Here is a 15,177-nt window from a genome sequence, read left to right as displayed (position 1 = left end):
GTTTAACCTTAACTAGCTGCTGCAGACGGTCGTTAACCGTCATTAACTGGGACGCTGATGGACCTCACCGGTTCTGAACCAGAACCGTTCAGTGAGGTCGTTCTGTGAGCTGTCTTTAATCTGTGTGTGTGTGTGTGTGTGTGTGTGTGTGTGTAATGAGCTGGGAGCTGGTTGAACTTTAACATACTTAGTTCCAGTGGCCGGCCTCCACAGACCAGCTGTGTGTTCGTGCTGGATCTGGATCCTGTAGATCTGGTTTTCTACGTTTTTTAGAAAGTGCTTTATTTTCCGTCCTCCGCCGGGTGGACTGCTCAGCTCCGTCTCTGCGGGAAGACTCCGGTGGTAGACATGTTGGACACGTGGAGACGTGACGTTGTTTAAACACTGAACCGGGAATGAAATTCCCACCTGGAATGTGGATCTGTGTGATCACCAGGAGCGACTTTAACCCGAACCACCATCAGATTGTTTCTGCTGCAGGCAGGACTTTAAAGACCGAGACGAGCACCTGAACCGGTTTAAACCAGCTGACTTCAGTCATCTTCATCTCTGTAATGAGACAGTTTGGTTTCTCATTACAACCTGGAGGTTTTTATTCTCTGAGCCGTTCCTTTGTAGGGAATCGGTTGATGCATCCGTGGTGTTTCTAAGGGAACCGGCGGTGGATCCTTTAACCTTCATCCATGCAGCAGGCGGAGGCCTCCGCCCAAGCTGCTGCAGGTGTGGAGATGAAGGAAGAGCTGCTACCTCTGAGTCATAAACCTGTCAGACGTTTAGCTCCATCTTTTCATCGTGCGGTCAGGGCTTCATTTGTGTGTGTTTGCATCGCATCGTGGGAGCGTCGCTCTGCTGCTGTTGGCCTCGTTAAGAAGGAAAACCAACGAATGAGATCAGCCGCCACAGGAATGTTTTCATTACCTGAGGTAGACGATTAGACAGGACTTACCTGGAAAGCTGCTTGATTTCCTAAAAAGAATCCTTACTGTCGGAATATTTATAGGAATTTTCTTTGTTTCTGTTTTTTTTAGCTGGCAGACGTGTGTGTCGGTTGTTTGCAGCGTCAACTGTAAAGACTTAAAATTATTCCTATTTTTTACTGCTGATGACAAATCTCCAAATTATTTTTACATTTAATTCACTTGATTATGTACATGTCCATAATAATGAATATTAATATAAACCAGATTATCCAAAATGTTTATTTCCATCCATTAACTTTTCAAACTGCAGCACCGGCTTTGTTTGATGGACCATTTGTGTGCACATGTTCACAATGTTGAAGATAAAATCTTCATATCTGGAAGGTTTTTAGCCACTGAAGGCCACCGTACATTCACAGCTGTGCTATACTCGTCTTTACCACTAGATGTCAGTAACTCAGACACACTGGACCTTTAAATTAACAGCACACAGAAATAATAAGCTGCATGACACCACTTACAATAAATAAATAACTTAAACTCTTTATTAAATAAAGAGAATCGATGTAAAAAGCAGCTGTTGTTGATTCAGAGCAGAACTTTTATGTTTTCCATGTTTTTTATCGTCTCATCATAGCCGTGTATTCTCTGTTCTCAGCTGTTTGGTTTTTAACGAAACGCTGGCGTCAGAGTTTCTGTATGAAAAGTTCTTTACAGAAGAATTCTGACTCATTAATAAATTCAGCTGTACCATCTGAGTCTCTCCAGTATCAACAGAGTGAGACATCTGTTCTCTGTAGGATCTTGGGAAAATTGGCCACTTTTTTCCCAAATCAGATCAATCAAACTTTATTTAAAGCTGCACATGTCGCACAAGCTCGTCCTCAGGAACTCGGCAGGGTGACAGAAACTAGTTCGTAGTAAAAATGAAGGGAACTGAGTGTAAAATGTAAAAGAGGAGAAACATGAGAAAGTGTAGAATAATGAGGACGAGCAGCTCAGGACAAAATGTTCCCGGATGTTCGCAGACTCGGCTGGAATTTCTGTCATGTGTTTATTAGAGGCTGCTGAGGCCTTAATTACAGAGCTCGTACACCTCCGCCTCGAACCATCCCTCCATCTGATGCTGATAAACTTCAGCTGATAGATGACCAATCGCTGGGCAGATGAGGCGTTGCTGCCCCTCCCCCCCACACGGCAACGATGTCTGACGAGTTTCTACTTCCAGGCGAACAGATTCGTGTTTAACTTTCAGGTCTGGTGTCTCATGTGAAGATAAACAAAAGAAACGAGGGAGAACAGACAGAAAAGAAATTACAATGAGACGGGTGAAAAAGAGACGGGTGTGGTTTCCATGCCGACGAGTACATAACACATAACAGAGGGCAGGAATGTTAAGAGAGAGGAGAAAAAAACAGAAAGAAGAAGAGAAGTTCAGGCCAAAGAAAGAATGAACAGACGATGAGGAAGAGGAGAGGAACGGGAGGAAAGAGGGAGAAGGTGGGAAAGAGGTAACAGGAACAAAGGGAAAGAAAAAGAAAGGAGGGAAAGCTGAGAAAGAGGAAAAGATACAGAAATGAAATGTAGGAAGATAAAGAAGAAAAGAGATGTAATGGAATTATGAGGAAAGAAGAAAGAAAAGGATGAAAGAGGAGAAAAAAGAGGAATATAAAAGGAAAAAGATCAAATTTAGAGGAGCAGTGGAAAGTAAAGGAGAAAGGAATGAGAAGAAAGTATGAGGTGTGATGAAGAAGTGGACAGAAAAAATGTTGAGGGAAAGGAAAAGTATGTGGGAGGAGGGAAAACCTGGGATTGGAAAAAGAGGAGGAGATGAGAAAAGAGCGGGAATGAGAGGCTCTTCATAGATGAAGGGAGGAGAGCTGGAAAAGAGGGAGAGGAAGATGAGAGGGAAGTCTGAATGAGGAGAGAGGGATGATGATGATGATGAAGCATAATGCCTAATGGACCGAATGCTCTGATTGGCTGTGTTCAGGGGCAGTGGGCGGAGCTGAAAGATGGCGGGGGCGTCGGTGAAGGTCGCCGTGCGAGTCCGCCCGTTCAACGCCAGAGAGACGGGACGCAACGCCAAGTGTGTGATCCAGATGCAGGGAAACACCACCTGTAAGAACACACACCCCACACACACACACCTGTCTGATCACATCCACACTGATTTAATCTAATCCTGAACCCGAAAACCAAATCTGGACTCTGTCAGTTAGAGCCAGACGTCCTCACGAGTACTACAGATTAAGAGGTCCTTGAGAGGACAAAAGCACCAACATATTTTCTGCTCAGAAAACAAACATTTACTTCATCTTGTTTACAAACAGAACTTCAGGACTTTTAAATGTTTTGCACACACACACAGGAGGAAGTGTGTGAACAAGAAATACACAAACAGCAGTTAGCTTACGGCTAATGCTCCCATAGATTCAGATGAGAAATGCTAACAAGCTCCAGCTCTGGGTCAGAGGTCATCATCCATTAACACACACCTCACCTCACACACACTCTGCCGGGGTCTGGCCGTCATGTGACCTCTTGACCTGCTGCTAATAACCTGACGCACACGCATGTTATTAATAGATGCTGCTGCAGCGTGTCTGTTTTTAGTGCTCGGAGTTTGTCATCTGTTGTGTGCATGTTGGAGTCGTCGCATGCAGGTTTCACGTCCCGCTGAAGCAGCTGGCGGGCCGTCTCCTGGTTCCCACGACGACCACCTCCCCCCTTCTGCTCCCAGACCTCCCAAAAGACCCTGACGCTGACTTATTTCATTCATCCTCCTGTTTCAGGTATCACCAACCCCAAACAGCCCAAAGATGGAGCCAAGAACTTCACGTTCGACTACTCTTACTGGTCACACACAGCGGTGAGGGCGCACACTTTAACACACACACACACACAGAAGCGATCCAACCCGACCCAGACTTGGTATTAACAGTGTTTGGGTCTGCAGGCTGATGAGCCCGGCTTCGCGTCACAGAGGCAGGTCTATGAAGACATCGGAGAGGAGATGCTGCTGCACGCCTTCGAAGGTGAGACCTCTGAAGTCTGCTGCTGGTCAGAAAACGAGTCTTCTGGGTGAAATAATAATAAAAAGAACAGTAAATTAATATTGTTGTTGTGTTTTTTCAGGTTACAATGTGTGTATTTTTGCATACGGCCAGACGGGAGCTGGGAAAAGCTACACCATGATGGGGAAACAGGAGCCTGGACAGGAAGGAATCATCCCTCAGGTAAACTCACTCCTCATGTCAGCTTCTTCCTCTAAACCTTCCTTGATGATCCTGACGAGGAAATCTGTGTTTTCAGCTGTGTGAGGAGTTGTTTCAGAGGACAGGAGAAAACACAGATCCAGACCTGACCTACTCCGTGGAGGTAAACTCATTTCCGTCTTTCCTGTTTTTTTAATCCCTTTAACGGATGCTGATTGGCTGTTCATTGTCTCCTCCTCCAGGTGTCCTACATGGAGATCTACTGTGAGCGGGTTCGGGATCTGTTGAACCCAAAGTCTGTGGGGACTCTGCGGGTCCGGGAGCATCCCATCTTGGGGCCCTACGTGGAGGATCTGTCCAAGCTGGCTGTGACCGATTTCACCGACATTCAGGACCTGATGGATGCCGGCAACAAAGCTCGGTCAGTCTGTCGTCCTGTGGACCGATGACACGAGTCAGGAAGACGAGGACATTTACAGCTGAGTTGGTGTAAATGTTAATATCTAACCAGAAAGATCAGAAAAGCAGCAGCAGGGTCAGCAGGTCAGCTCATGTTTAACGTGCTGATCAGAAGGAGGTTAAATCAGCTAAATATTTCTGACTGGAACGATGGAGAGTTGGTAAGGTGGAGCTGGAAGGCTCGCTCAGCCTGGAAGTGTTGCTGTTTGACTGAAACACCAGATAAAATGGGAGAAATGTTGGTTCCAAACAGTCTGAGTTCATTTAAAAAGACAGCAGCTGATGTATGAAGGCAGTTTCCTTGTCACTCAGAAAGTTCCTGCTTGCATCACACGGTGTTCTTCACCTCAAACTCTATCTGCTCATATTCAGTGTGTATTTACTCCTAACAGCCTTCTAGGCTCGGTTCACTCCGAGTTCGGTCAGACCAACCGGACCTTTGGACTGATGTCTTACTTCACAACGGTTGCTGAAGGAGACCAAACAACAAAGAAGAAAACTGGTCCATCTGTTGGTTAATTCAGGACCACTTCTGTTTCCATCAGAGTAAAACATGGAGCTGGATCAGATCCTACAGGTCTTAGGTTGATCATATTTCTATCAGAACTTTTACCGAGTTCTTCCACGTCGGACCATGTGAATGGTCTACATCAGGGTTAATCGATTCGGTCCTACGAGGTCTGCAATCCAGCAGGTTTTCCATGTATCCCAACACGCCTGCATCAAATTAAATGGTCCAACAACCTATCAGGTTCTGTACAATGACTAATTAATTTGATTGCGGACCTCGCAGGACCGAAACTGAATAACCCTGGTCTACATACACGCATGTTTTGTTTATGCTTTCCATGTGTTGTAGTCCTTTTCCTGCTTATGTTTCACCTTGGTACGTGGACCAGAGTTCACTTCTTCGATTTGAACCAAAGTTCAGATGCGCATCCACACCTCCCGAAAACAAACCAGACTTTTTAAGATTAACTGGAATCAGAGGGACCGGGACACAGTTTTAAACTAACCCTGGCCTGGAGCAGTGTGGATCTGCACTCACTCTGGTCAGGACCCGGGAAATGATTCGGTCCACATGGAAACCGGGGTCTCGGTTAACCAGTGAACCCTGGTGCTGATGTGTACAAAGCAAACGGAGGATCCAGTGAACCAGAGTTCAGTTCAGTTCAGTTTCAGTTTATTGAACATGGTTAGACATTTTGTTTACACTTTCACAATCAATATAAATCATAATAAAACTCCACCGGAGAATTTAACGAAAAGCAGAAACAAATTACCATTTGAATGTCTAATTAGTCCAAAAGGAATAGGCTGAAGCCTCAGCTTATTATGCCCTCCCTTTAGTACATTTTTAACTTAAACAATATAAACAACTACCATCACCGAAGTCTCGCTTTCAGCTTACTAACAAGTTTATATAATATATACATCATAGCATTTCAGACAGCACCCCTATCCCACTCCACAGGGTTGACTCAAAATATTCATCCGTCTTTTTATGCTTACATACAGCCTTCTGTCTCGATATAAGATTTTATAACATTTTCTTTAAACATTTTTTTAAACTGGATAATTGTTGTACAATCTTTTAATTCTTGTTCTAACTTATTCCATAAATTAACCCCCGCCGCAGAAATACAGTGTTTCTTTACATTAGTTCTTATATAAGGTTTATTAAACACTTCACTCCCTCGAAGATTGTAAACGTACTCTCTTTTTTTAAACAGTTCCTGGATGTGAATAGGCATCTTATTAGTCTTTATATGGTACATAAATTGTGCAATTTTGAAGTCAATCAGGTCCTTAAATTTGAGAGCTTTTAGATGAATAAAAAGCCGATTTGTATGTTCTCTATATGTTACTTTGTTAATAATTCTAATAGCTCTTTTTTGAATTATGCAAATAGGATTTAGGTTTGTCTGGTACGTATTTCCCCATACCTCTAAACCATAGGTCATATAAGGAAGAACCAGAGCGCAGTACAGAAGATATAGATTTTTCTCGTTCAAGAACAATTTAACTTTGGAAATTATTGCTAGAGATTTACATATTTTAGCTTTGATATGGTTTATATGAGGTTTCCAACTGAGTTTATTTTGTATAATTATTCCAAGAAATTTCACTTCATTCACTTGTTCTATGTCATTATCATCAATTTTTAAGTTTCTATCGTCGTTAATGGCAACAAAATATACTAGTGTCATCGGCAAATAGAATTAAATGAAGTTTTTTTGAGACTAAACAGATGTCATTAACATACAGGATAAACAACAGAGGACTCAGCACTGACCCCTGCGGGACCCCGCAAGTCACTGGCTGCAATTGGGAGTCAGAGCCATTAAGATGGACATATTGGGATCTATTGTCCAAAAAGCTACCTATCCAAGAGAGTGCAATACCTCTAATTCCATATTTGAACAATTTTTTTAACAATAATTTATGGTTGACAGTATCAAAAGCTTTAGTTAGATCCAGGTATACCCCAAGTGCATATTGTTTATCTTCTATTGATTTTGAAATTTTTTCTATGAGATCCACTAGTGCTAATGTTGTCGTCCTTTTGGGCCTGAATCCATATTGTTGATCACTTAGTATGTTGTACCTTTCTACAAAATCATATAGCCTTTTATGAAATAACTTCTCCAGTATCTTAGAGAACTGTGATAATATAGAGATAGGTCTATAATTCGAAAATTCCTGCTTATCTCCAGCCTTATAGACAGGGATCACTTTTGCGACCTTCATTCCTTCTGGAAATATTCCTGACCTTAAGGACAGGTTAAAAATATAAGTGATTGGTTTAAGAATACATTCAATTATTTCTTTTAACACTGACATATCCATTCCATTCCAGTCAGCAGACTTTTTTGACTTACATTTTTTTACAATTTCAAGTACTTCATTTTCATCAGTAGCTTGGAGGAATATGGTCTTGTCAGATTGAGGTATTTTCCTTAAAAAGTCGTCAGCTTGGGAAGGATCTACTATGTTTTTTGCCAAATTGGGTCCTATATTAGTAAAATAATCATTACATATATTAGCTATTTCCTTAGTCTGCTTAGCCATTTGATTATTAGTTTGGATTTGGATTGAGGTTTTGGTTTTCTGATTATCTTCTTTGAGACAGGAAGTGATGATAGATCAACATGGTGGCTACCTGGATGCATCTCCTGCTGCTCGTACTGGGCTGATCCTGTTCTGTTCCTTCATTTTTAAAGGAGCCGTTTTCAGTCTGGGCCAGTTGGTTTTCTTCTTCTGTCTTGTTGGCCAGTGGTCGGTTAAAAGAATACCGCCTCCTAGTGAGCAGCTGTTGTAATTGCATGACACTGTCCAGGTGGTTTGGTCCTCTTAAGTATAATTCAGTGTGAAAGCAAACTGAACCAAAGGGCTGTGTTCGCCTGGTCCAGTGGTTCTCAAACTTTTTCTGCTGGGCCCCTTTTAATCGACGATATGAAACAACAAACTTTTGCGTTTGGATTTTTCTGTTGCTTTTGGGTTGTTGTGAGAGAACCTGTCATAATCCCCCCACCCAACAGAACAGGCTACCTCGAGGTAGGTTTTAGATGATTGCTGATTCACCTTATTGAGATGAAAGGAATCTCCAACTCTTTAAAGGTCGATGCATCGTTGTCATTTCAATCTGAAATAAATCCAAGTATCAGCGGAGACCACTGGCTTCCTGCTGCTGATAGTGGAGGACATAACGACACCTTTGACCTCACCAACGTGTCCTGTAGACAGGGAGGAGGAGCAGCCTTACAGCAGGGATGGCTCCAGTCTTATCTTCACTGAGCTGTCAGAAGATTATTGGACCACAGTTTTGTTTTACCGATCAAGGATTAAGTATAAACCTTGAATATTTATTATCAGAATAACACTGAGCTGCACACACAAGAGAAACATCATCACATATCAGTCAGACCTGAGCTGGTTTGGGTTGTCCATTCTGGTTTCTTGCTGAGTTAGTTTATTTAACTATCGAGAGAGAAGGAGAGTAAATGTAAAAGAAGGAATCCTCAAACCGTGACCAAAGATCATGACGCTGTGAGCCTCCGACGAGCTGGGTTATCAGCTGGAGCCTTTATCTTATCAGCTTTTCAGAGACAGAGAAGATGAAAGGATCTGACCTGCAGGTCGGCTTCTAGTAAATAAATCTGAAGTTAGCCGACACGTCTCCGGCCCACAGTTTGTTCTACTGTTGCTCTAAAAGAAAAAATCCAAACCATCTAATTCTCAGCTGCAGTTGGTTCAGGTGCATTCTGGGAAATGTAGGACCTTTTCCTTCTGTGTAAACCTCATCTGTGTGGCTGTGTTTGTTGCTTGTGAATCGCAGGACGGTCGCAGCCACCAACATGAACGAGACGTCGTCCAGGTCGCACGCTGTCTTCACCATCGTCTTCACCCAGAAACGGCGAGACCAGATGACCAGCCTGGACACGGAGAAGGTGAGTTTGCTTCAGCCCTGTTCTCTATCCACGCCGTTGTCTCGGCCTCACGCCTGCTTTCTGTCTCCAGGTCAGTAAGATCAGTCTGGTGGACCTGGCTGGGAGCGAGCGAGCAGACTCTTCGGGGGCAAAGGGCACTCGCCTGAAGGTCTGAGGCCACGCCGGCATCACGGTTGCCTTGAGTAAATGAAGGTTTCTGTCTCTGACACGTCTCGTTTCTCCAAACAGGAAGGAGCCAACATCAACAAATCCCTGACCACGTTAGGAAAAGTCATATCAGCTCTGGCTGAAATGGTTCGTTTTCCTTCATCTCGTATCTCAACTTAAAGGTTCAGACACCAGAAACTGATCCTGTGGTTTTTACCTGCAGCAGAGCAGTAAGAAGAGGAAGAGCGACTTTATTCCCTACAGAGACTCGGTCCTCACCTGGCTGCTGAAGGAGAACCTGGGTGAGGAGATCTGACGTAAACATGAGAGCACAGAACTGAGTCCAGAGGCCATAAATAAAGATCTGTTGTGTTCCAGGAGGAAACTCTCGGACGGCCATGATCGCCGCTCTAAGTCCTGCTGACATCAACTACGAAGAAACGCTGAGCACGCTGAGGTCAGCCGCTCAGAGATCTGAGTGCAGCCAGCTGATGTGCTGGGAGATAAACGCCATCTGACTGTCCACCGTCTTCCAGGTACGCCGACCGCGCCAAGCAGATCCGCTGCAACGCCGTGATCAACGAAGATCCCAACGCCAAACTGATCCGAGAGCTGAAGGCCGAGGTGGAGCGGCTCAGGAACCTGCTGTTCTCTCAGGGTCTGCAGGAGCTGCTGGACAACGCCAGTGAGCACTTCTATACCAGCGCCATGCTTCAGCACACGCCACGCTTTCTGTTTTAACAGTAACTAAAAAACAGCTGTAACAGCACAGATGTTACTCACCCCTTTCCTTTCCCTTCCACACTGCATCAGCACCATCATCTGATGGGTTTCTAAACTTTTCAGCCTGTTTAATGATCATTTATAGCGACGTTTTGAACACACAGTGTCTGGACTGAAACCTGTGTGAACGTGAGCATAAGCAGCCCGGTTCAGAGATTAATGTGTCAGCCGACCACTCGGCTGCAGTTTGGTCAGAAACCAGGATGGAAATGTGCGACGGGAGAATATTCTCACTTCAGATGTAACAAAAAGAGAAGGTATCTGTTTATATACATGAGAAAAAACGCTCATCTAAAACTGGGTTTTTTAAACTGGGAAAACCCGGACGCCCCTCTCACCACTGAGATCCCTCCCTCCAGAAGCTCCTTTGGTGTTTCCAAGTGGAAGGGATATGTTGAATCCCTGCAGCCTGTTATCATCTTTCACTAGGTGCTCACAAACCTTCAAAGGGAGGCAACCAGGATGCATCTTAACCAGATACCTGGACCATCTCAGACACTCATCCTCGGATGCTCAAGCTCCTTATTTTTATCAAACCTTTGTTTAAACAGATCTGGTAGGTAAAAAAAGGAGAAAAAATGCTGGAAATAAAACCAGTTCTGACATTTTCAGCTGACTTTGGTGTTTTTCCAAGCAGAAAGTTTCTGGAAAACAACAAATATCACAAAATTTGATTTTAAATATGTTAATTTTATCCTGGTGAGAAAAGGATGTAAGAAACTATTATTTTTGTCAATTAGTTTTTTTTCTTCTAAATTCTAAAACTCTGGTTTGGAAGCTGTCTTGCTCATGTGGTTTCTCCTCATGCATTTACTCTTTTCCAGATCTGTTTGGGTCCATGGTAACAGAACAGCTGTTTACCAGTAGGATACTTTAATTAAGCGCTCCAAAACCACATTAATGAGTGAAATTAGAGGAATGGAGAGGATGCAGGATGCAATGTTACGTTGTTAGCTAACAAAATGGACAAGCATGAAATGCTCACATGGACACAGAAGGAATATAGAGAAAGCAGTGTGTAGTGTTTCACAGACACATGGCTGCAGGAACATCCCAGACTCAAGTCTGTTTAAACATTGATTTAAGCGTATATGAGCGGGTCAGGACAACAATGTTAGCAGAAAGCTAAAAGGAGGAGGTCCAGCGGTGGTTTTCAACATCAAACTGTTCATGTTTCCTCACAAGAATCAAGAAAAAGCTGCAAACGCTGCTGAACACAAAGGACAAGTCATCGTTTAAAGTCTTATTAATTTAATTAAAGTCTGGATTTCTACATTTATGAGGTGTACTTGAATGCACCATGAAGTCTGAGGTGGAGTAAGTGAACTCAGAGCAGCGAGTGGAGAACAATGTGTGTCCACGTTAGCTCGGTGTGGGGAGGACGGCGAGGTGGTTCCTCTAATAGAAGCTGGGAAAGTTCCTGTTGTGGTATCTCTCTCTCTCTCTCTCTAACCTGACTGTGTCTCTCGCCCACATTCATTCAGGTACTAAAACGTGTCGCCATCACATTTAACCTGAAACCATAAAAACTTTGTCATCGTGATGAAAATCATCCAGTTATTTTCTCTGCTGTGGTACAGGCTATATAGCTCATCATGTGTTTCGTGTGTGTGTGTGTGCTAATGAATGCGGTATGCGGGACGTGTGTGTGTGCAGGCAGTTATTTTCAGAGAACAGCAGCTGTGTGTGTGTGTGTGCGGATGGTTACATGCTGTTCCTTACATAAGCGGGATCGCTGACATTCCCGCCTGTTAGAGGTGAAACCTGACCTCCGCTCCTTCTGTCTCCTACAGTCAACAACAACGGCCTCGGTGGGCTCATAGGGCTGGGCCCCTCCCCCCTGCAGCTGACTCATGCCACCAACGGAATCGCGCCTAAACTTGACTCCGCCCCTCCAGGTGAGACTGCTGGTGACATTTCTGCTGTTACCCGTATTAAAAATAAACACAAATCAAGCCTCTGAATCATTTCCTCCTCTGCAGATGCTGAACTGTTACCCGCAGAAAACCCACCGGCTGACCCCGGTCAGGTCATCGAAAATGGAGAGGAAGGAGAGGAGGCGGTTGCCACGGAGCCTATCAGTAAAGAGGAAGCAGCCGAGAGACTGATGGTGGGATTATTGTTTGTATTAGATAAAAAACGTGTGTCCTGGTTCTGGCTGAGGGTCTGACGGACCGGATGTGTTGCAGGAAACAGAGAAGATCATCGCAGAGCTGAATGAGACCTGGGAGGAGAAGCTACGGAAGACTGAATCCATTCGTCTGGAGAGGTAGCACCATCAACTCCTCTAAGGGCGGGGATATACAAGCGTTCATGTCAACGTTTCATGATGTTTGTGTTTCTACTGGCTGCACACTACGGAAGCACGGCACGGCCAAAACTTAGACCAACAACCATGCCGTACTCAAAGTCACTCAAATCCCCTTTTTCTTCATTCTGATGCTGAATCTGAACTTCAGCGAGTCACCTTCACCATGTCTACGTGACTAAATGCTGCCGTGTGATTGGCTGGTTAGATATCGTGTTAACAGGAAGTAAAACTGGTGGCGCTGATAAAGTGCTAACGAGTGAAGATCATGTAGCTAATGTAAACCATCTCTTTACATTTTTACGGCTCACAAATGATTTTATTTGGTTGAATTTACATTTTTAGAACCTTAAAAATATTAATTTGGGTTTTTGTCATCAGACGGTCCAAATGGTTTAGCTTCTTTTTAAATGTGCTGCTTTTCAGAGATTATAAAGCTGATTGATGCATCATGTCAGTAATAAGACATCTCTCTCTCTCTCTCTCTCTCTCTCTCTCTCTCTCTCTCTCTCTCTCTCTCTCTCTCTCTCTCTCTCTCTCTGTGTGTTTTGTTGTCTCTCGCCCAGAGAGGCGCTGCTGGCGGAGATGGGCGTGTCCATAAAGGAAGATGGAGGAACGCTGGGCGTCTTCTCTCCTAAAGGAGTCAGTTTCTGTTCATCTCTAATCTCAGATATTTCCATATTTACATCTGCAGACATGTTTGTCTTTTTAAAATCTGAAAATAGTTTTAAACTTAAATCCCAGATTATTAAACCTGTCATTACTGGCTAACAGCCGGCAACAATCCAGTAATCCCAGATTATTAAACCTGTCATTACTGGCTAACACCCGGCAATGATCCAGTAATCCCAGATTATTAAACCTGTCATTACTGGCTAACACCCGGCAATGATCCAGTAATCCCAGATTATTAAACCTGTTATTACTGGCTAACAGCCGGCAACAATCCAGTAATCCCAGATTATTAAACCTGTTATTACTGGCTAACACCCGGCAATGATCCAGTAATCCCAGATTATTAAACCTGTTATTACTGGCTAACAGCCGGCAACAATCCAGTAATCCCAGATTATTAAACCTGTTATTACTGGCTAACAGCCGGCAATGATCCAGTAATCCCAGATTATTAAACCTTATGAACCAGCTGTTTAACCGACAGGCCTCAGTGTTGGATGCAGCTCAGAACAGGTTAAAACTCCGGTTTTAGTTACTTCCTGCATCATTAAAGTTAATAAAAAGTGAATGTGATGTCCTTGTGGTCTGACCTGATGATTCGGGTCTTGGTGTTGCTCTGGTTTCTGTCATGTGACCATGAAACTGCACTTAAATCATGTTTAGTGTAACTGTGGGGACCTGGAAAGGCCTCTAATGTTAATGATCAGATGTCAGGGTGGAAATGTGGTTTAAGGTCACGGTTAGTCTGGAAAAGGTGAATTAAGTTAAATGTGTGTTTTTGTGTTGCAGACACCTCACCTGGTCAACTTGAATGAAGACCCTCTGATGTCGGAGTGTCTCCTCTACTACATCAAGGAGGGATTCACCAGGTCAGCATCTGTCATGTGGATTTGATTAAACCTCTGCTTCTTCTTTTAATGTTGTTCACTGATGTTTGGAAACAACCAGCAAGAAGAAAAACATGGAAACTGTGCTAGCTCTGACTTCCTACAACATCACAGAGAGGCCACAGGAACAGTAGTTTCTAGTCCTCCTAAAAGCCTAACGTCACGTCGCTCTGCCTCTGAACCCGTGCTGGCCAGTCAGAAGGACCAGGAGGATTCTGGTATATCCAGAAACATGAGTGTTGTTTTATGTATCCATGTCCTAAAGAACACGAGGATGCCTTCGTTCTTCAGTACAGCTGCAGTACGAACATGTGGCTCAGTGGGTAGAGTGGACGTCTGAGGGTTGCCAGTTCAATCCTCGGCCCTCATTCCCTGAACAAGACACCAAACCCCAAATTGCTCCTGATGGGTCGTGGTGGAGCTCCTTGCATGGCAGCTTCCTCCATCAGTGTGTGTATGTGTGTGTGAATGGGATGTGTGATGTAAAGCACTTTGGGTAGAAACGATGTATAAATACAGACCATTTACCATTTAAAAAGCTCTGGTAACAAGATTTGCACCAGACAATCTTGGCAGTGCCTGCTGTTGCCATGGAAATAAAGAAGTTAGCCACACACTGTGTGTGCACAGCCACACAGATGTGATGCTGCAAGCTTAAACCACCAGTTATCCACCCATACACTTCACAGGTGGATCATCAGAAAATCTGCTTCCTGAAAGAGTTTCCTAAAACTTTGCTCCAAAACTGTTTTCCTCTGGATTAAAGACACAAACACAGTCAGGTCTGCATTTGTTAAAACACGCAGCCTATTTTAGTCATGAACAAACTTCACCTGCAGCTTCTCCACCTTCATATGGAGAGTTCCTGCTGCTCCACGTTCAGCTTGTTACCTCGAAGAAGATACACCTGATACACCTTTCAGTTACACTCAGTTCACAAAGAGACTGAGCAAGAAAAACAGAACCATAACCAGGAACAAAACCTTCATCACAACCAGAACCAGGAAGAAAACCTTCATCAGAACCAGAACCAGGAAGGACGGCCATCTCCCTGGACCGGTTGGGGATGGAGAGGACAGGAAAGAGCAGCAGAATTCCAATCCAGGGATTCCTGCTGAGAAAGAAGAAGAGAAAAGAATAAATGACAACAATGTCAGATGTTTCTACACGGAGCGTAAAGGGAGCAGAGAGGAGCCCAGTGCATCATGGGACGTCCCCCTCGGCCTTTAGCAGCAGGACTAGAGGATGGATCAGGGTCACCAAGCCAGACCTGCTATAAGATTAATCAGGAAGATGATGTGAAGGTAGAGAGGGGGTCTGATACCTGAA

The 15,177-nt window shown here is 43.9% G+C and overlaps 3 protein-coding genes across 7 annotated transcripts in view; 2 read left to right on the top strand and 1 right to left on the bottom strand.

Moving 5' to 3' along the window:
* The window catches only part of LOC121640417, a 1,195,287-nt gene that overhangs the window by 588,884 nt on the left and 591,226 nt on the right, over positions 1-15,177 (bottom strand). The gene's annotated exons all lie outside the window — the stretch shown is intronic.
* LOC121640416 (muscle M-line assembly protein unc-89-like) overlaps positions 1-15,177 on the top strand; it is a 442,453-nt gene that overhangs the window by 283,581 nt on the left and 143,695 nt on the right. The window lies entirely within an intron of this gene.
* LOC121640418 (kinesin-like protein KIF1C) overlaps positions 1-15,177 on the top strand; it is a 37,373-nt gene that overhangs the window by 12,209 nt on the left and 9,987 nt on the right. For 2 of the 3 annotated variants that reach the window (XM_041986140.1, XM_041986142.1), the window contains exons 2-18: positions 2,914-3,041; positions 3,716-3,792; positions 3,880-3,958; positions 4,059-4,159; positions 4,236-4,301; positions 4,381-4,559; positions 8,937-9,048; positions 9,119-9,196; positions 9,277-9,342; positions 9,419-9,497; positions 9,574-9,652; positions 9,732-9,880; positions 11,772-11,876; positions 11,961-12,088; positions 12,168-12,247; positions 12,853-12,928; positions 13,751-13,830. In XM_041986140.1, the coding sequence (XP_041842074.1) occupies positions 2,936-3,041; positions 3,716-3,792; positions 3,880-3,958; positions 4,059-4,159; positions 4,236-4,301; positions 4,381-4,559; positions 8,937-9,048; positions 9,119-9,196; positions 9,277-9,342; positions 9,419-9,497; positions 9,574-9,652; positions 9,732-9,880; positions 11,772-11,876; positions 11,961-12,088; positions 12,168-12,247; positions 12,853-12,928; positions 13,751-13,830 (1,640 nt within the window). In that variant the 5' untranslated portion in view covers positions 2,914-2,935. The remainder of the gene's footprint in view (positions 1-2,913; positions 3,042-3,715; positions 3,793-3,879; positions 3,959-4,058; positions 4,160-4,235; positions 4,302-4,380; positions 4,560-8,936; positions 9,049-9,118; positions 9,197-9,276; positions 9,343-9,418; positions 9,498-9,573; positions 9,653-9,731; positions 9,881-11,771; positions 11,877-11,960; positions 12,089-12,167; positions 12,248-12,852; positions 12,929-13,750; positions 13,831-15,177) is intronic. The other variant, XM_041986141.1, reaches the window with a different exon arrangement.

Source organism: Melanotaenia boesemani, chromosome 5 (genome assembly GCF_017639745.1).
Source record: "Melanotaenia boesemani isolate fMelBoe1 chromosome 5, fMelBoe1.pri, whole genome shotgun sequence".
NCBI classification, from domain to species: Eukaryota; Metazoa; Chordata; class Actinopteri; order Atheriniformes; family Melanotaeniidae; genus Melanotaenia; species Melanotaenia boesemani.
This window is presented reverse-complemented; position numbering and strand designations above follow the sequence as displayed.